At 38.9% G+C, this 20026-nt stretch overlaps 3 protein-coding genes across 4 annotated transcripts; all 3 read left to right on the plus strand.

The window, feature by feature from the left end:
* The first annotated feature begins 5306 nt into the window (after positions 1-5306).
* Positions 5307-12961, plus strand: LOC146759348 (uncharacterized). Its single transcript, XM_085510354.1, has 7 exons — positions 5307-5565; positions 6193-6459; positions 8197-8464; positions 8960-9021; positions 9225-9344; positions 10564-10759; positions 12957-12961. Exons 2-7 carry the CDS (start codon positions 6427-6429, stop codon positions 12959-12961), a joined length of 684 nt encoding a protein of 227 aa, XP_085366480.1. The 5' UTR covers positions 5307-5565; positions 6193-6426.
* Positions 12962-13186: 225 nt separating this feature from the next.
* On the plus strand, positions 13187-15022 carry LOC146759349 (kinesin-like protein KIF20B). Its single transcript, XM_085510234.1, has 2 exons — positions 13187-14410; positions 14851-15022. The coding sequence occupies exons 1-2, from the start codon at positions 13263-13265 to the stop codon at positions 15020-15022; spliced, it is 1320 nt and encodes a 439-aa protein (XP_085366360.1). The 5' UTR covers positions 13187-13262.
* A 699-nt stretch (positions 15023-15721) lies between these two features.
* LOC146759350 (kinesin-like protein KIF20B) lies at positions 15722-19998 on the plus strand. 2 transcript variants are annotated; one of them, XM_085510244.1, is made up of 4 exons: positions 15722-15841; positions 16238-16399; positions 18149-18268; positions 19777-19998. In XM_085510244.1, exons 1-4 carry the CDS (start codon positions 15728-15730, stop codon positions 19981-19983), a joined length of 603 nt encoding a protein of 200 aa, XP_085366370.1. In that variant the 5' UTR covers positions 15722-15727; the 3' UTR covers positions 19984-19998. The 2 variants fall into 2 exon arrangements, with proteins under 2 accessions (XP_085366370.1, XP_085366371.1); XM_085510245.1 differs by lacking the exons at positions 18149-18268; positions 19777-19998 and adding an exon at positions 17350-17611.
* Positions 19999-20026: the final 28 nt, after the last annotated feature.

The raw sequence follows: 20026 nt of genomic DNA on the forward strand, positions 1-20026 counted from the left end.
TAGTGACTCTGTGGTTCTCTGCTTCAGGAAAGAGCTATTCGCTGACTTACACACGTGTCCAAGTCAAGGATGCAGCAGAAATAAAATCTGTAGCAGAAAAGGCAGAATCTCGTGAATCTTGTGCCCATCTTACAGTTAAAGGTAATTATGCTTCTGATGACGATTTTGATTAAATTATCTTATGTTATAAACGAGCTAACATTCTTTGCTTTAATGTCAAGGAAGTTAAACACCACCAGGACCTTTCACAGAAATAAAAACTCCTACCTACCTACCTTTCTGCCCACAAAATATCCAGCTTCTCTTTTGGAATTTACTTTTGCTAAGTAAAACAGATTATTTTCTTAGGAGGTTGATTTTGTACGTTTAGACTTCAGATTTGTGTTTGAACGTTGAGGGATAAAAAACATAGCTTGATTTTTTCTTCATTTTCTCTTGCTGTTTGAAAAGAGCACAGAGTTTTGTTTTTTTTTTTTTAATGTCCGTGTTTCATTGAACCTCTTTTCCATTTCGTAATGCGAGGAGTTTGATATTGGGATGGGAATGTCATGGTTTGATTTAGATGTTGGACTGGGAATCAGAAGATCTGGGCTCTTTTCAGGTTGTCAATCTTATTGTCTGACTTCTTAACAACATTCCTTTCTTTATATTATTTTTTAATGATGTTTCAAGGCATTCTGAGCTGATAGGTGTAGTGTTCATGTGCAGTAATGCTGACGTGAGTAAGTGGGGTGATAATGTAAGGGTTTTTTACATTCCTTCTAAATCTCTGCTTTCTCTTGTTCCATCCTTCTTAAAGAGCAATCCATTAATCTAGTAAAGGAGCTGTGTGATGACTATGTGACTGAGCCTGAAGAAGCCAAATTTGAATGCGAGATATCCATTCCTTCTGTGAAACCTCCCAAGTGGTATTCCTACGTGGGGAAGTTTTACAGGCTGGCAGAAACTTGATTATGCAGCAAGAAGGCACCATCCACCAGCTGACCATACCGAAAACCACCACTGATATGACAAGCACCATTCAGTTCTCAATTGGCAAATCAAAATCCACAGCCAATCTGCTTGTCAGAGGTAACATATCCAGGCTTGGTTTACATCATGAAGATGAAGAATTAATTAACGTACAGCCTTCCTTCACTGGGGTCTTTGAAATATTGTGTGTGTGTCTGGAGGGTCTGCTCCATTTCCAGTTCAAAGTCGTTGGACACTAAATGAGACAGCTGCATCTCTGTAAAAGATGTGTTTGAATAGCTGTGATGTGCTTACTATTCAGATTTACAGAGATGAGGTTTTGTCCTTGGCTATACCAAAGAAGTCAAATCAGGTGAAATTAATTGTATTTCTGAACTAGACAAGGTTAAGTTTGGTAGCACCTAAATTTGATGCAGTTTGTCATTGATTTCATCTGAAAGAAATTCGCAGGCTTTTTATCTGCTGTTGTCCCCAGCATAAGAGTCTCCATTCACAACCTGAAGTATTTGTTATATTTTCAACTCACTCTTATTTGAATAAAAGCCTCAACAATTGGGAGCAATTTAATTAGCACAGAACAAGAGCTGGACCTTGCATTTGGTAGATAATATACAGTATTACTTCATAGAAATGTAGTCAATGGCATTCCCTATAGACAATCGTTTGTTTTATCTTTAGAGTCGTTCAAAGAACCATTGTGAACATGACATTAATTGGAATGGAATACATGCAAGAGACTTTCCTCTTCTTCCAATTGTCCTCATCCTTTCTTCTCTTCCACCCCTGCTTTGCAGATGATCATATAGAAATCACCAGGAAGTTGGAGGACAAGACAGCTTTGGAACGTCATTCTGTCATCCTGTCCTGTGACTTCAGGCCTTCTCCAAAGGTTGTGAAATGGTTCAAGGGCCACACACCCATCGAACCCTCTGAGAAGTACAAGATCAAGAGGGATAAGCATTCAGCAGAGCTCAAGATTCTGAAGCTGAAGCCTGATGATGTTGATGTGTACAAGTGCAAGGCAGGAATTGCAGAGACTGAGGCCACGCTGACAGCTGAAGGTATGAGCAGGGAGGGTGGCCTCTTCCATGTCCTATTTCACCTCAGATTTCTCTTCTTGAGGTTGACTTCTGCTGTTCTCTCCTGCTAACTTTATAAATGTATAATGTTCACTGAGAAGATTACACAAAGATCATCTAGTCCAACCATTCTACCACATCCCAGTATGATTTATAGTAACAGTGGTAACAGTTCACCTTGTTTCCCCACAGCCCGCAATGTAGAAGTAACAAAGCACCTGCAGGATGTGGAAATTGAAGAAGAGAGCTCTGCTGTCTTCTCCTGCAAGCTGTCCCATGATGACGAGGACGTGGAATGGTTCCTGAATGGCAACCTCCTTTACACCAACAATTACAATGACATCAAGAACGTTGGCAATTGCTGCACACTGACAATGAAGCAGGTTAAGCCTGAGGATGCTGGCACAGTGACAGTGAAGTCAGACAAGGTGTCAGAAAGCGCACCTGAAGGTGATAGGTGGGTCTGATCACACCCCTCCTGGATGTAAGAGATGCTAAGGAGCTCCAGTTCATTCGATTGTGCAGCAGTCCTGCTTCTAAAGCTGACCTCTCTGGGGTGACAAGTCATCAGAGGCTTTCTTCCAGTGGAAGGTTCCATTGCAGCAGATATCAACGAAGGAGGATGGTTTTGGTGTCCTGCCAAAGCATTCCATTGCTTTTTATCATCATTTTATTTAGCACAAGGAGACTTACAAGAGCAGTTTCTTTTACTGCTTCAGTAACATGCAGTGTCAATGCTGTTGTCTCCAAGGATTTATGACTGCAGGGAGAGATCATTCAGTGTGTGTTTTGCCTCTGGGATGACTAATGACCAGGCTGTGAGCAACCTGATCTAGCTGTGAATGTCCCTTTTTATTGCAGGGGAGCTGGGCTTGATGGCCTTGAAGGGTCTCTTCCAATTCTAAGGGTACTGTGATTCTAATCTGCTCTCCCCAGCAATTAAGCTCTTTTACTCTATGCGCTCAGAGTTTGAAGGATTTCCTCTTTCTCCTTTCTTTTGCATTTGGTGGAAGTTTTTTCCCCAGTATAAACATCTGATGTGTGAATTAGAAGACAGATAAGAGGAGTCAATAATACAGGAAAATCAAAAGTGTTCCTCTTAATCCTGTGGCCTGCTGTATGAGCTCTGCTCCATGTGAGGGCAATGCCAGCTCTCCAGCTTTAGAAGAGCTGCATCCCAATTACTTCATATGATATCAGTCCCACCCAAGGCAATGCAGGCTGTCCCTCCTGTTCCCTGTATTCTCCTACTGATTAGTTCAGAATTTCATAAAGCGTATTCAGTCAACAGACATGAAACCGCTTTAGGTTCTATCTTGGTGTCGTCAGTAGTGGTGAAGATTTATTTATCCCTCTTTAAAAATCTGAAAGCAACTGGAAATGTCTCAACTTCTGTATCACATTGTTCTGTTTTGCCTGTTTGATTGCAGAGAAGCCTGCTGTCTTCATGAAGTCCTTGGATGATGTTTTTGTTGAGGAGCGGGGTGTGATTAAATTGGAATGCGAAGTCTCTAAAGAGAAGGTCAAACCAGTGTGGAAAAAGGACGGTTTTGTGCGCCCTTCTGGCAACAAGTATGAGCTGGTACAGTCTGGGAAGACCCTATGTCTCCTTATCCATGATCTCGAGATGTCAGATGCAGGTTTCTATACCTGTGATATTGGCACTGATGTTGCCAAGTCAAAGGTCGGCGTTCAGGGTAAGTACTGTGGAAAGTAAAGGAGTGCTGAAAGCACATTCAGTGTGGTCACTATGTCTTACACCTATTCCCCCATGAGCCTTAATAGTTTCTACAATAGAAGTGTATTACTGCAAGTTAGCGCAGTGATGTCTGGAAAATTCCCATTGCTTTTGATGTAAATGTATCTCATTTTGCCATGAAAATCACCAAACACATCAAGAATGTCCTGGAAATATTTCCTTTCTAAACATCCCTAAAATGGAGAAATGGTTTGAACACCAGTAGGGGTAGGATGGTAACAAATGAGCTAATAGAAACAGTTAATTTCTTGTCATAGGCAAAACCCTTTTTCTCACGCAGCATCCTAGAGTTGTCCTCTCTGTTAGGTTTTTCCCTCTGTAGCTCATTGAATCTTCATTCTGCTCCATGGACTGAGCTGCTCTGATTGTAGTTCTTCCAGAGCAAAGACAAGAGATTCACGTCTCTTTTTTTTTATAGCTTTCTGGTAATTCTGAGTGGAGAATGTCTTAGAGAATACATCAGTAAGGAATGCAGCCATGTTCTGCAAATCCTGAGTTAAAATACCAGTACTGCTACTCATGTCAGTCACAAATGCCTTTTCTCCATATAAACCTCATACTAACCTATCTCTTACCTTCCAGAGCTGAATAGTGGCATTACCAAATGGCTGAAAAACACTGAAATCCAGGAGGGAGAAGATTGTACTTTTGAATGCATTCCGTCCCATGAAAGCATTGATGAGTTCAACTGGACACTGACTGGAAGCAGAGTGGAAAGTGGTGGGCGATTTAAAGCTTCTAACGTGAGTCGGAAATATACTCTCATTATCAAAAGTGTGACTCCTACTGACGCTGGGGAAGTCGTTTTTACTGCCCGTGGTCTAACCTCCAAAGCCTCTCTGTCTGTGAAAGGTAATGAGATGGGAGAGATTCTGGGGTCTGATTCCTTCAACTGTCTTCTGATAAGATTGTCGTGAGAGCTAACTCATAATATGGTTAAAGTGAATAGCAACCTTCTACTTGAACCTCGAAGCACTGAGAATTTCTCTTAAAAATAAGTAAAAGGAGGAAACATTTTACACAAATGTGAGAACTACCCAAAGCACTGGGGTAGTGTTGGCAATGGTCATCTCACTACAGCTTGTTCCATTAACAGTAAATCAGGAATGATCTGTTGAGGGAACTGTGGGAGCAAATATCCTCTAAGTATAAGCTGAAGGGATGGCCTTCACATCATCTAGCTGTACAACAAATTCCTATCTAGAACATGTGCATCTGAGAGCATCATCCGAGGCTCCCAGTGTGATGAGTGGAGAGAAGAGAGAGGCAGTTTTCAGTCATGGTTCATCATCCTCAATTGGGTAGATTTAAGAGAGAATAAATGCTGCCTGGAATTCTATTGTCTGTATTTTGCAGATTACTGCTGGCTGTAGGATGGCGTCTGTTGCAAGTGCCTCTCTAACTTATCTCCAGCATGTAGATGTATGTATTTTGAGAGAGGCATCCTACCCTAAGTGTATGTTACTCAAAAAGCTTGTTTTCTTCCAGGAAAACATACTGAGGTTTCAAAACAGCTGGAGGATAAGACAGCAGCAGCAGGGCAGGACATCAGCATGAGCTGTGAGCTGTCAAAACCGGATTTGAACATCAGGTGGTACAAGGATGGCAAAGCAATCAGAAAAAGCCAGAAGTACGACTTGCAGCAGCAGGGAACTGGGGCCATTCTGATCATCCATGACTCTACTGCCAAGGACAGTGGGGAGTACCCCTGTGAGACAGAGGACTCCATAACAAAAGCCAGGGTCACTGTGCAAGGTGAGTTGAAAAGCACATGGGGATGGCATGTAGAGAAGTCGAGGTAAATATCTGCAGCCTGTGGGTGATGTTTTTCTCTTCTGTTTCCTTGAGCAGGATCAATTCTTAGTTTTCAGAAAATATGATGGATTAAAATCTTTTCCTTAAAATAATCTGGAAACTGGATGATTCTCCAGTGTGATGTGGATCTGGGCAGCCTGGTCTGGTGGTTGGTGACCCCTTGGAGGGGGTTTGAAACAAGATGATCTTTGAGGTCCTTTTCTACTAAGGCCACTCTATGATTCTGTGATCATTCTATGATTCTATGATCTTGGGTGTTAGTGAGCCAAGAAAAGATGGCAATCTGAATTAGTCTATATTGAATATGTGTAATCAAAACTATATGCAGTTTATCAGATGAGATCCTAACAGCGCATGTATAATGGTATTGAACTTTCCAGATATCTACTGGAATTATCAAACCTATGTAAATGGGTGGACTCTGTGGTCTTCTTAGACTCTTTGCATCTCTATGTGATATTCTGAAATGAGGGCAAAGGAGATTCAGGACACCTCTGTATGCTTGGGACTTGTTGGGGTAACAAATCCCTTTGTCCTACACCCTCATCCTTTTTTTTTTCCTTCCAGAAAAACCTAATTACTTTATCAAGGAACTTTCAGATGTGAAAACTGAAGAAAGTGGAAGTGCACTTTTTACATGTCAGAGCGAGAAAGCTGCATCCTTCGTCATATGGAGGAAAGGCATTGCTGAGCTCAGGCCTGGCAGGAAATACGAGATGGCACAGAAAGGACGAGACCTGCAGCTGAGCATAAAAAATCTGGAGAAAAGAGACAGTGACGTGTACACCTGTGACATTGGTGATGCCCAGTCCAGAGCCAAGCTGGTTGTACAAGGTATGTGTGAGAGCCATATGACTGCGCATCCTGTTTCTCCACTACCAAGACATTATCCTGGTAGAATTTGTACATTTATGGCAGGTCTTTGGGGCTGCAGCTGTCTGGCCTGAATAGCGGTTCACAAGCCATGCACAGAGCAAGCTGCACAGAAAGGCAGCTACCGACCAGAGCAGTGCCATTGAGAACTTTATGTATCATTTAAAAACCAAAAATGCTGATGTACGGTGAGGCTGGTGACCCAGAAATCAGTGTGAACTTTCTATCTCTGACCTTTCTGAGTTAAAAATAGTCCTCCAGAGTTCTAGGCAAAAATTCCCTTATGCTGCATTCTGGGTAGTTGTCACGGTTTAAACAAAAATCTACCTGTGTCCGTGACAGGGGGGCCACAGGCAAGCGAGGTGCTAGAAGGAGCTGAACCTCTGTCCCAACTACTTCAGAAGCAGCCCAAACCCCCTCGTACACGGCTAAGATCTCCTTCTCAGTTGGAGTGTAGAACTCCTCAGACCCTTTATATGCTCGACTCCAAAGTCCCGGGGGTTGGCCTTGGGTTTCTCCTAAAGCTCTTTGCCACAAACTCCAAGTGGGACCTTTCTCTCCAGCAGCAGTGTAGAGGATGTTCTTTACATCCTGTCCCGTCCGTACTGGCCCCAAGGCCACGGCACGGGCTATCTCTTGTTTTCTTTTCTCAAAATCCTGCTGCTGCTCAGGACCCCATGAGAAATTATTCTTCTTCCGTGTTACCTGATAGAGGGGGCTCACTATGTGGCTGTAGTTTGGGACATGCATTCTCCAGAAGCCCACTACTCCCAGAAAAGATTGGGTCTCTGTCTTGTTGGTGGGCGGAGACATAGCAGTGATTTTGTCAATCACATCTGCTGGGATGTGTCGATGCCCATCTTGCCATTTTACACCTAAGAACTGGATTTCCTGGGCAGACCCCTTCACCTTGCTGTGCTTAATGGCAAAACCAGCTTGCAAAAGAATTAGGATTATCTGTTTTCTTTTCTTGAAAATCTCTGCTGCTGTATGGCCCCACACGACAATATCATCAATATACTGCAAGTGTTCGGGAGCAGTAAAATTATTCATGCTTTATATGATGTTATGATGTGGAATACTGATAGCAAAATTACAAAATTATTAAACCATGACACCCTGGTATTTTTCTTTTTTTTTTTCTTAAATATTTTCCTTTTTACTATTTAAATGTTATGGGCACATCTTATAGAAACACAAGGCTGTTTACAAAGAAGTGCATGCTGTGTTGCTGTATGATGAGCAAGATACATCTATTCTTCATCTAGCAGGAATAGTTGCTGAGCCTTAAGAACAGTTTCAGAAAGCTTTGGGAATTTGGGCGTTTTCCTTGTTTCTGCAACACAAAATGAAAATTTACGCTGTATACAAAGAAAAGGGGAGTCCGAACTTGTACGTTAAATTTGAAGGAGAACAATCTGGGGTAATATTTAAAAAAAAAAAAAAAAAAAAAAAAAAAGGGAGCGTGGTCATCAAATACTATAAAATATATTAGCTGTTACTAGAATGCCACTTATCTTCCCCCCATACGAATCACTGTCATGTTGTATGTGAATTTGTGAGGTGGGTTTTGAAGCTGAAATTAAAAACTTCTTGTATGGCTGTCTTCATAGTGGCTATCCAGACTATCTGAAGAAATAACAGCTATTATGTAGTCAGCTATTCACCAGTTTTAACTGATTATAAATTACGTTTCAGGGTGGAGAACATAGCATAGTGCCTGACACCTGTGTTGATCCTGAGGGCATTCTTGATTCTGTGCATTATGATGTCATGGATATTAAAGAGCAAGCTGAGGCAGCACATAGTTCCATTGTATCCCTGGAGGACCCGAAGGAAGATACTGGCTGGTTTGAAAAGCAGCTGGAGAAAACTAACTTTGAACTGATGGAGACCAAAGAAGAGCTAACAGAGAAAAACACCAAACTACTTAAAACTGAAGAAGAGCTAATGCAGAAGAACAAAGGTGAGTTATGCGATGTGAAAGGTAGAAGACAGAAATAGTTCATTAATATAAAATAGAAATAACCAGTTTGAGTAGGAATTAGAGGAGATGTTCTACCTTTGGAACCATAGCCTGTAGATAAGTGATAGTTTGTTCCTTGTGTATATTCAGGTTCAGCAATTCCACGGTTTTTGGTTATTTCTTTTCTTTTTTCCTCCATCTCCTTTAAACTGCAACTAGCAGCTTTACGCTTTCGTAAGTATGGGGTTAAATGTCTATATCTTGATTTTTACTTTTATATTGTAATCTCTACTCTTCTTTATGTCTTGTTGATGCAATGTTTTCGTTCCAAGAAATATAGAAAACTTTTGAATCACTCCCAATAAGTGAAGACCACATGCAAATTAATTAATCTGTTCAAAAGCTACCTAAACATTAGAATATCTGGAAAAATTGATTACTTAATAAACTATCTATTGGCTACTTATGTAATACAACCTTTTCTGTGTGTTACAGACTTTGAAATGCAGATGATTAAATTGGATGAGTCTGTTGAGCAACTTAAAGAAGCAACTGAGGTAACTTTATCAAGAAGATGTTGTGTAAAATTGTTTTAATACCAACTTGTGGTAGCTTAAAATGCTATTCCAGTAGGCTCAATTAATAGATTTCTTACCAAGCTTAGCTTAACTGAATTTGCCTTTAATGCATTGTGTAATTCAGCTACTTAACACTCCATTAGAATCTGATGACTGAATTTTTTTTATTTTTTATTTCTAAGAAAATGAATGCACAAAATGAAAAGATTCGAGAGCTAATGGACATCGTGGTGCAGAAAGATGACATTATTACAGAGCTACAAGACTTAAAATCTCATTTAGAGGAAAAAGTAAAAGATTATGTGAGTTTTACACATCTCCATATCCTTATACAAAAAAAGAAAAACACTAATTCTATGCTTGTAATCAACACATTTTTGGAAAACTGATTTTCTGTATGTAGCTGGTACTCGCTTGAAATTGTAAACAATTCAAATTTATCTGAAGGTAGTTGTTGTTAACACAAACAACAAAAATATCAGCGTGTTCCACTAACTCCTGCCTCACACTCCTACATCAGAGGAAGAGCAACAGTAAAAGTATGTTGAGTAGAGTTGGAAGTACGAGTATGAATGGTCAGGATATCTCCACGTTCTATGCAGTCCATAAAACTTTATCCTGACTAATGTACTGCGAGCTACTGAATATGTGAAGACTAGCTTGATTAAGTATGTGTGCATACCACTTCTGGTGGTTTTTGTTCATTTTTTGATGTTTGGTAGCCTGAAGTAGCTCTGAAAACATTTATAGTTAATTCTGTCACTCAGATCTCTAACCTTGTAAGCTTAGCAACTTGACCCTTCTTAGTCTTTGACTGTCTGCATCACTGCAACTTAGTATTTCCATGGTATTAAAGCTGACTGTGATGAGTAGTCATGTCCTCACCTATTACTTCTTCCAAGAACAAGGCTCCAACTCTATCTGTGAGATTGTGTGGCCTGAACACTTCTGAGGCTTTTCTTTTCATAAGTTACTAAAGATGAATAATCAGTCCTTGGCAGTGCCAGCATGGCTTAACAATCGTCATCTTGTAAGTAAGGAAGCTTCACTTGTGGTCAAGGACACAATCTAAAATATGCGTGACAGAGCTGACTAAGCTTTAAGGTTGGATTATATCTGTCACGATGAAAGTGATTTTAGCAGCTTAGCAGAAGTGTGATGTGATGAACTTGTATGAGAGCTGACCATTTGCTCTTTGACCATGTTTGTAATTTTGTTGACTTCTTGGAAACAGGAAATTCTTTGATAAACTGGTAAACTCTTGATTGTGTGCAAGTCTTTTACTTTGTAACCTGCTAGGCTCTTGCTTTCCCTTGTATACTCTACCGAGTATTGCACTTGTCATTATCTGAAGGTGTACTTGTTCTGTCTGCTATTGAGATTTGTAACTGATGTCTATAGAGTCACCGGGTAAATATTTTAGCTGTATGGTTTTGTGTAAATATTTGCCTACAGAAGATTACTGAGACTTAAGTGCTCCTTTTGTTAAGCTTCAATGTAACTGATCTTATATCAATACAGGAAAAGACTACCTACCATTTAACTACCATTAAAGCAGAACCGGCAGAAGAGAACACTAATAAAGGAACTGAAAGCAGCCAATTTTCAGTGCTTTCAGTTAAAGCACTGAAACAAGAGAAAACTGAGTTGGAAGTGGGAAGAAAGCGCAGTACTGATGAAGATAAGCCTACTGTGGAAGAGCCACCTCCAAAGAAAGGTACAGTTTCTTCCATCGTTGAACAGGGTGTCTTCCAAAACAATAAATTGCTTCCTATTCCGGATAGGAAGCAAAAGGCTGTGAAGCGCGTACCTTATGGTATAAGGAGAAAAGCCACTGTGTTAAACTGTAAATAGAAGTAACTGTTATGTAAATATCCCTTTTTCAGAAGGTCCTATGCTGTTCATTTTTGAATGCTTAAGAATAAAAGTTTTTGCACTATTTTTTTCCTTTTTGCTGCTTTTTCCTCATCTGTTGATGCACTTGCAGATTTGGTAATAGTTTTAAAGCAGTTTCTTTAGGATTGTTTCAACTGCTGTTGCTGATCTTCTGAGTAGCATCAGCTGCTCAAGTGCTTTTTTTTGTTTGTTTGTTTTGTTTTTCCTGAAGCAACTATCAAAATTGTTGACGACCTGCTAATTGCTCGCTCATGGGCAATATTTGAGCAAAATGGTTTGGATAAGCTCTGATGCATTTAACTTCACTTCTGGGCACAGCTGAGCATCAGTGTTCCTAGAATTACGGAAGGCATATACAATGTAGAAGGGAAAATCTAAAACTTAGCTGTAGTCCCTTCCTTTCTTGTATTCCTCTTGCAAAATATGTGCAAGGGAGAAAGTCAAGGCCTTCTTTGGATGAGATGCTGTTCTTGAATGATTTGTCCCTGCTGCCTTTATTTGGCATAAATATTGAATCCTAATGTGACCACTGAATGGCATCACATATAAGCATCTTACCTGAGACTGAGGGAGGGATGTGGACTCCTCCATACTCCAAATAGTAGTGGGTTTGTTCTAATCATATGACCAAAGCTCTCATTTAAAAATTAATGACAGCAATGCTCCACATAGGAATTAAAATGGGTAGCTGATAGTCACAATGTCAGCATGAAGTTTTCGGTTAAGAAGTACTGAGTATTCAATCATGTTAAAATTTTCTTCTATTTGTGAGTATTAATAGCGTCCAATTTCAAAAAACTCTTAATATATATTCTTTAGCTATGTTAAATATACACAGTAGAACAATGAGCACAGGTATGTTGTGCTGGTTCTTTTGTAGAATTAGTTATATAAGTAGCACGAGCAAAAGTGTTTTAGGAGATGCTAGGTTATCTCAGCTTAAAGTTCAGGGTATTTACACCATTCTCTGAGCTTTTAGGTCTTGTTTCCTATGCTCTGTAATAATGCTTTTTCCCTACTTCCTGTGTAAGGAGCTTCTAGACTGAACATTACACATCTTCTCCCTAGTCTTATTTATCTTGCTTTAGTGCTTGCTTGTTCTTTTCAGCATAAAGTGTTTAGATTACTTATAAATCATATTCCCCTCACTAGTGTTGCTGGGAGCAGCAGTCAAAACCCAAAACCTGGTTTGGGGTGGAATATGCCACTGCTGTTTCTTCAGTATGACTTTTAAATCAGTTGAGGGCTGTATATAAAACTCCTTAGATGAGTTAAGAGGCTGTTTCCATGCAGTACATGTGAATCTGTATGTAATGCAGGCTGCACGTGGGCGCTATAAAATTCTGCATTTCTGTAGTTGTAGTAATAAAAGCACTGTACAAGAATCACCATTGAATATATTGTTGTGGTGACCCAATCCCTAGTAAGTCTTGACTTATATTTATTTTTTTTAATACTTAAAGTATGCATATTATGGAATGGACATAACTGGATTCTAAAGCAATGATGAAATACAGCAGAAGTCGCTTTTGATAGAAAGAAAATGCATGTGATTTTAGCTAATTGCTCACCAGTTAAAGAAAAAAACAGCCCCAAGCTAATGGAATATTTATGGAAACTTGAATCTGCAAATTTGTACAACTTTATGAGTGAACTTTATATGCAAAAGAGTAAGTGTGGACAGAAGTAGGAATCCTCATATTTTGTTTAGAGATGAACTGAATAAGAGAGACAGATATCAACACTTAAGTGATCAACTTGTCCAGGGTTTTATCTTTCTTTTGAAAGTAAGAGGACTGTGAGTTGGAATGAAATTTCTTAGAGAACTGTTTATCTACCATTTAGATGTAGATGGAGTGATTCCTGGCTGCCTTATAGGGATTGCTGAAGCACGGAAGATAGAAAGAATATAGCTGTGAATTATCTATCTCGTTCCCATGTTTCTTAAATCTAATTAGATTTTCTACTGGTGTGGAGTGGAAGGTTTGAGTAGTGCCATGGTAAACGTGTTCTTCCAGCCTGAAAACCTTTTGCTCTTAATTCTGTATAGAAATCTGAGGCACCTGATTACGTGTTCAGAGGACTTTAATTCCTTCACTAGTATCAAATACTATGTGATGTGCGGGTATGGCTTGCATATTACGACAGTGTTTCACTTAGAAGTTGCTACTTGGTGTTGTGAACTGCTATGTAATAATTATTTTAATCTATCTGAGCTACATTCCTTTTCCCCTTTTTTTTTGGTTTGTTTGTTTGTTTGTTTTACAGTAGTTGTAAATGAGAGAAAGAAAAAGAACACTGTAGAGCAAAGGACAATTGAACACATGAAACAAAAGTGCTCCGCGTACCGAAAGGAAGTACTAGCACTGAGGGAAAGAACTGAAATCTTGGAACATCATTTAACTGTGCTTGAAGAACAATGCAGAAGAGAAAAAAATAGAAAAGAAGATTTCAGTAAGCAGGTAACAAGCCTGCGTATTGAGCTTTCTTTTTCTGAAGAAACAGCTGATGCCCTCCGTGAACAAATTCTGCAGGGTCAAGCTGACTATCGGGGAATTGCTTCTGAACTGGATGAACAGAAATCTATAAATATGACACTTGAAAACAAAAATGCCCAACTAACTAACAACATAGAAGTTGCCAAAGAATATATAATTGATAAAGTGTCACAAGTAAAAGAAATGCGGACCAAATTAGATGAATTATACAAATGTCACTTAGAGTTTCACGCCATCGGTACTGACTTTGTCAGTGTAAAGGATTCCTCAGACTCTGAAAAAGATGAGCCAGGGACATCTCAAATTAGTTCTGCATGCATTCAGTCACAGACTTCTTCCATCTCAGATCTTGTGCAGGACCTCTCCTTTAACTATAGTCTTGAAAGGATTTGGGAAGTATGCAGAAGTATTGTTGATGTTTCCTCACAAAAATGTCAGCACATCAAAGCACTGCTTCAAGACAATGAAAACCTAAAGGCGGGACTGAATAATGCTGAAAATCATAATCGTCAACTTGTAACGAAGCTATGTGAGATTACAACTCACACTAGTCAGGAAGATGATCTTGTGAATCAGTTACATGAGCAAATAGAAAAGAAAACTCAGGAGTTTGAAGAAAAGACTGCAGAAGATCAGAGAGTGATTGCACAATTTCAGGAGGAAGTTGCCAACTGTGAGGTAAAAATAAGAGAGCTTGAATATCGCCTGGAGGCTTCCAAGACAATGGAAGACAATGTGTCAAAACTCAATGAATTACTTAAAGAAAAAGAATCTATTATTGTTAATCTGGAGACAGTTACAGCAACTCTGCAGGAGAAGTCTGCAAATGCAGACAAAAAGTTTGAAGAGTTAAGTAGCAAAGAAGCAAATCTGATTCAAGAAGTTATGCAGCTGAAAAACAGCTTGGAGCAGATGAAACACTCTCTTTGGGAAAAGGAAAAGAGTGAGATGGAGAAAGTGCAACGTATAGAATCGTAAGTAACCACTGAGTTAACTTAGAGCCCTTTGAGAATGAACTAGAGTTAAAAATAGTTAATGGGAACATCCCTTCGACTTAATGCATTTGCATGCTTATCAATGGCCAAACTACTACTTTAGGATGCTTTGGTATGCTACTTGAGTTCCAAGGGAAAACAGGAGTGTGCAAGGAAATAAAGAATAATATGGGGATTTCTGGTGGTTTTGTTGTACATCCCTCAGAATAGCATCTGAATAATTTATTGCTTCAGAATCTGATTATGAGAAGCAAGCTGAAATTCAAAAGTAATTGTTTAAATCTTGTCACTGGTCTAGATAGATTTAAGAGTCTATTTACAAATAGAAACCAACAGGCAGGGCATGGATTAAGCTGTAATTGCTGTTTCCATGAGATGTGTAACAGTAATGTTCTTTGTCTCTTTATTTTTAACATAAGGCTAGAAAATATTCTTTCTGAGAGTTCTGCCCTTGTACTGAATTTGAAAAAAGATTTGCAGAGGAAAGAAGAAGAGTATGCAGATCTAAAAGACAAACATTCTGATGCCGAGAAACAAATTCAGCAAGTACAAAGCGAGGTTTGTAGTCAACTGAGCTATTTTTTTCTGTAAGATTATGCTTGGTTTTCTGCTGTTAAAACTTCTCAAACTTTAACTATGAAGCTGGAAATTTCACACTAGTGTGGCTAGCAGCAAATCTTAGGTAAAGTTGCCATTGAAGCTCTAGAGGGGACCAGAAGTTAAAACATGGTTTCGCATAGATAATGAACAGAGGAAAGTAAAGTTGGTTAGTAGTCTGGAATAAGGTTTGTGAAGAGAATAGCTAATCTGCCTCTGGAGGGGACTTGTTATTATCTCTACGTTACTGGTGACTTGCCATTGGTATCCGTGGTAACTCCAAAGCCTAAAACCTAAGTCTTGTGAAAAAACGCTGATAACTGGGAAGAAGAATGCTATTTACTTGAAGAGAAATAGACTAATTTCCAGAGGCTCTTTAATATAAGCATGTATATTTTTTTTCTTCAATTTCAGCTTCAGTGATGTTAATAGTTAAAATTTAATTATTAAACAAGTAGATATTTTAAAACCCATTTTGCAGGATCTTAGTCTGAAAGTTTATTGGGTGTGCTTGGGGTGGAAAATTGAAGCTTAAAAATGAATTCATGTCTTCCTTGGTAACCTTGCACTTGCTGTCGTTTTCCTACTCAGCACTTGTTTGTGAATTCCTCTTTATTTAACAAAGAAGTATTTGGCCAGGTTGGATTACAGAAGTCTTTTAATGAACCGTGAGCTGTGCTTACATTACAGGTGTCCACGATGCGTTCTGTGGAGGAATCCCTCAGGAACAAGATGGAAGAACTTGAAAGGATTAATAACCAGTTTAAGGATGAGCTGGATTATAAAGACTATACTATCCAACAACTTAAACAGGTATTTTTCTTGCATCATTCATTTAAAAAAAATTAAGAGCACCTTTTCCAAGCAACAGGAAAAAGGTCAAAAAAAAAAAAAATTGGAGCAAAATGAAAGTGGCCAACTGAAATTAGTGGTAGACCATGAAAGATATTCAAATAATTAGTCACTACAGAGCACTGGCAGATTGCTTTAAATACAATAATCTGCATAGTAAATACATATATAATACATGCATATAACCTGATCTTGTTGAGTGACATCACGATATGTTAATTGAAATGTCTTACCATAAACTCTTTTTATCAGCTTGAATCCTTATTTACACTATATGAAAAACTTATTAATTCTAGTCTGTCTTAAAGATTCTGCTTGTTTCTACTGTGTATGCTTTTCTTTCAACATGAAATATAGGAGCTGGAGGAAAAGGACCATAATCTTCAAAAGTGGCGTGAGGAGAGAGATCAGTTAGTAGAAGATTTGGAAGAACAGCTCAAAACTTTGGCTTCTAATGCCATACAAAAAGAGACAGAAATAGCAGAACTGAGACAATCTGCCTTAAAGGATTCAAGCAAGGTCAGCTCTCCTTTCCTCCTACCTGATTAGCTACCCATAAATTCTGTAAGACTCCTGTACCTGCTCTTTGTATTCTGGGTGTGCTTCTGTTCTTGAACACTGTCGTATTGACATCATGTGCAACTAACCAAAAAAAGCACCAGCTTTTATTTTTGTTCTTCAGAAACAGAATTTCTGTTAATTACTAAAATTTCAATTTTTTCAGTAGTTCAGATAAGCAGATGTCAGTTTGATGCTTATGATCCTACAGTCAGACTGGACATCTGTAGCTTTTTCTGATAATTCACAGCATTTCCGGATCCCAGGCTAGGCTCAATACTCAGACAGTAGTTCTGTCTCAGGTTTCTTACTTTCTTTGCTTTCTCTGAGGTAGTATCTACAATGGCATGAAAAGACAGAAGGGGACGTGGAGAGAGATTAAGGGAAGCATCAAAAAGCAGAGGGGGGATGATCTCTGGAAGTTGCATTTCTTATTTCAACATCCAGCTTTTAATCAGGATAGCCAATCTAAGCCGTAGCATAGAATTTCAGAAGCTAAACAGAAGACTAAATGAGTTGTGCTCTTTTGAGAATGTTTGGATTCACTTTCTCTGAGAAGAAAGATGTTCTCATAGCAAAACTTCCCCTACAACTGCCGACTTTCTCACAGTACCGAAGATTTGGGAACAAATAAATGCTCGGGTTATTATATCTTAAGGGAGATGAAGGCTGAAGCACATAAGTAAAATAGAAGAATCAAAATATATTGTATTACAGCTTCCCAGGCAATTCTGTGACTACTGCACTTGTAACAGTGACCGTACAAATCCGTGAAATGTTACTGTTCTTGAATAGTTAAGTGTTCTAGCCTGCAATTCTAAAACTGATGCTACTAAGTAATTGCAATACTGCTTGTGTGTGTTAATTCCTTTTGCCAATCCCATAACTCAGCAGTTTTTACTGTTTATTAGGATAATGCAACTGTGATAGAAGTGTTAAGAAAAGAACTGGCTGACAAAGATGACTTTATAAAGGAATTAAAACAACGCATTAACCACAGTAGCCCTCAGTGTTTGCCAGAAATACCTTTACTTGAAGAAAGACAAAGTAGAAGGAATGACTCTGTAAATGAAAAGGTATGATTATATTTAGAGAAAGTCAGTACTTAACATCTTGTTAACCCCTTTTTGTTCTTCTGTTTTCCTAGGAGATACTGGAGCTGGAATCATTTTTCTTAGCATATAGTCCTTTAACTACATATTCAGTGATGAGTACTTGTTGGTTCTTTTTGTCTTCCACTCAAACATGAGCTCTCATCTTCTCAAAAATATTTTATTTACTAGAACACCATCTCTCTGTGTACATTATGGAACTTTTCCATGCAGTTTTCCATGTATTCGTATGTGGATGCTGAAGATTAGGCAGAGGTTTAGCCTTTGGTGTTCTAACATAGCAGCTGTGAGCGTGCAGAGTATGGGGGGAATGGATGACAAAACGACCAGCGTTACAGATTTTGTCCCTAAATAATGTCTCGCTTTCTCTCTTTTGGAGGCAGAATACTGCCTGAGACTGTTAGTGAGACCCAGTAGGGTGTATCTGAAGATCACACAATGAATAGATGTTACTACCTTCCCACACTTGTGCTGTGTTTCAGCTTACGTGTTCATGTGGCGTCTGAGCTTGAGGTTTTACACTGTAACTTCAGAAAACTCGAGATATTTTGGAGGTCTAATGCATAGCCTAATCTTTACTCCTTTTAAATATTTACAGCCTAGGAAACAACAAAGCAAAACTAAAACTGGAGAAAGTATTCCATTAAGATGCAAAGCTGAAGACAATTATTTGTCACGTCGATGTACTAGGAGCCTCACTTCATTAAATGAATCTGAGGTTAGTATGAAACTTCAGATCTGAAAATGTTGTGATTGTATTGCTTTTGATAAGGAATGAGTAGGAAAAGATCTCATGTTCTCTAAACAATTCCCAAGTTTTAATTTATTTATCCCTTTCAAGGTGATCAGATCACCTGTTTTTATAGCCTTTGATAGGAATAAAAGCTGTTGAAACAATTGTGTGATGAATTTTTGTCACGTGCTGTTGAAAACTCTCCTCATGTTAATGCTTATGAAGTGGCTCATGATTAGATAAGTTACTTGGAAAAAATTCATGGAGCCACTGAAACGGGCACAGCAAATTGAACTTATTTTCTTCCTCTGCAGGATTTCTGGATATTGTTTTGTTAGCAGTTGATGTTAATCATTCCTATATAAGTTTTTAATTGCTAACTTTCATAAAATAGCAGTTACATATATTTTAAAAACAAAGTATTTATTAACCAACTTAATTCTTGGAAATACAGTGGGTGGTGATACTCCATTCAGATTCTTAGCAGAGCCTGATAAAGTGGCTCTGACTACTTTTTGTCTTTCTACAATCTTTGGTAACTTTTTGAGAGGAAGAAGACTCCCCTCAGGGGGTCGGAACAGTGTAAGTAGTAAAAGCTGCTAGTCTGTGTTTGGGACACTGGAGTTTGCTAGTTACTAGCAGCAGTAGAAGCAGCCATCTACCATTTTCTGATGTCCCCAGCAGCCTGTCTTCCATGTGTTCAACCAGCATCTGAACTCATTTTTGATATGCTAGCTGAATTCCTGCCATAGAGAAGGAGGAGTCCAGGTGATCTCAGTTCTGACTTTGTTGTTCCTGTTGAAAAAAACAGGATTGGGTGGATTGTGGACAGTAAGTGCTGCTGGGGAAATGCATACTGACATTTCCCTGTCACTTAGCTGTGCATTTGCTGCCATTTGACCATGAGCAGGTACATGATAGCCTTCAGCTTAAGTACGGTGTCATTGCTTGAATGTCTGTATTCTCTCCAGGGAAAAGATAGCAATGGAGTTCTTTAATGACTTGTACTGGGCTTGCACCTTGCCAGCAGGACCTTACTTATGTAAATAACATCTCTAGTGTAGAAGAGGAAGGGCAAATTCCCTAAGATTAAGCTGGAAGTTAATCGAACACTTGAATCAAATGCTCCTGTTCCTGCCCAGTTCTGACACAGCAGAGTTGAGATGAAGAAAATCGTGTCAGTTCTACCACCATTCTCTATTTAAAAAAAGTGTAGTTGTCTGTGCCCTTGAGAAAAAATGACTTGTAAAGTATCAGGCTCAGTTTAACATGGAGAACTTTTTTTGGGATCATAGATTGGAAATAATTTTAAATGTAACAAGTTCTAGGAAAGAAGGGTAAAACTCTGCTGTAACTGAAATAGACTCCTTCTGTTACAAGTGTTCTTACAGCAGGAAAATCGAATGCTTACATATCCTTTTCCAGATGCTTTATAGCTTTTTAATCTCATGGCTACCTTAACACTTGCACTTAAAATTCTTCTGTGCTATCAGGAGCATTTGGAAACTGTCCTCGACTCTTCTGGAGTGTCCGCAGAAAATGGCAAAACTAGTCGGTTCCCAAAACCGGAGCTGGAAATCCCACTGACACCTCTGCAACCTGATAAGATGGAGATAAAGCAGCACGGCAGCATGATACCTTTAGGAGTGAAAATGCCTAAGGCAAAAAAGAAAAGAAGTGATGACATGGATGAGGTATGACCTAGACCCAACAGAAAACAAAATATCTGATGCCTTTTTACCA

This window comes from Coturnix japonica, chromosome 10 (assembly GCF_054131305.1).
Source record: "Coturnix japonica strain WE chromosome 10, WE-NBRP24, whole genome shotgun sequence".
Lineage (NCBI taxonomy): Eukaryota > Metazoa > Chordata > Aves > Galliformes > Phasianidae > Coturnix > Coturnix japonica.

Bases quoted from the DNA above. Each gene is read 5' to 3' on its own strand.
- LOC146759348 (XM_085510354.1), top strand. From the start codon at position 6,427: ATGCCCAGTCCAGAGCCAAGCTGGTTGTACAAG. The intron at 9,022-9,224 runs GTAACTTTATCA...TTTATTTCTAAG, and splicing joins AACTTAAAGAAGCAACTGAG to AAAATGAATGCACAAAATGA. The intron at 9,345-10,563 runs GTGAGTTTTACA...ATATCAATACAG, and splicing joins AGGAAAAAGTAAAAGATTAT to GAAAAGACTACCTACCATTT.
- LOC146759349 (XM_085510234.1), top strand. From the start codon at position 13,263: ATGAAACAAAAGTGCTCCGCGTACCGAAAGGAAGTACTAGCACTGAGG. The intron at 14,411-14,850 runs GTAAGTAACCAC...TTTTAACATAAG, and splicing joins AAAGTGCAACGTATAGAATC to GCTAGAAAATATTCTTTCTG.
- LOC146759350 (XM_085510244.1), top strand. From the start codon at position 15,728: ATGCGTTCTGTGGAGGAATCCCTCAGGAACAAGATGGAAGAACTTGAA. The intron at 15,842-16,237 runs GTATTTTTCTTG...CATGAAATATAG, and splicing joins CTATCCAACAACTTAAACAG to GAGCTGGAGGAAAAGGACCA. The intron at 16,400-18,148 runs GTCAGCTCTCCT...AAATATTTACAG, and splicing joins CCTTAAAGGATTCAAGCAAG to CCTAGGAAACAACAAAGCAA.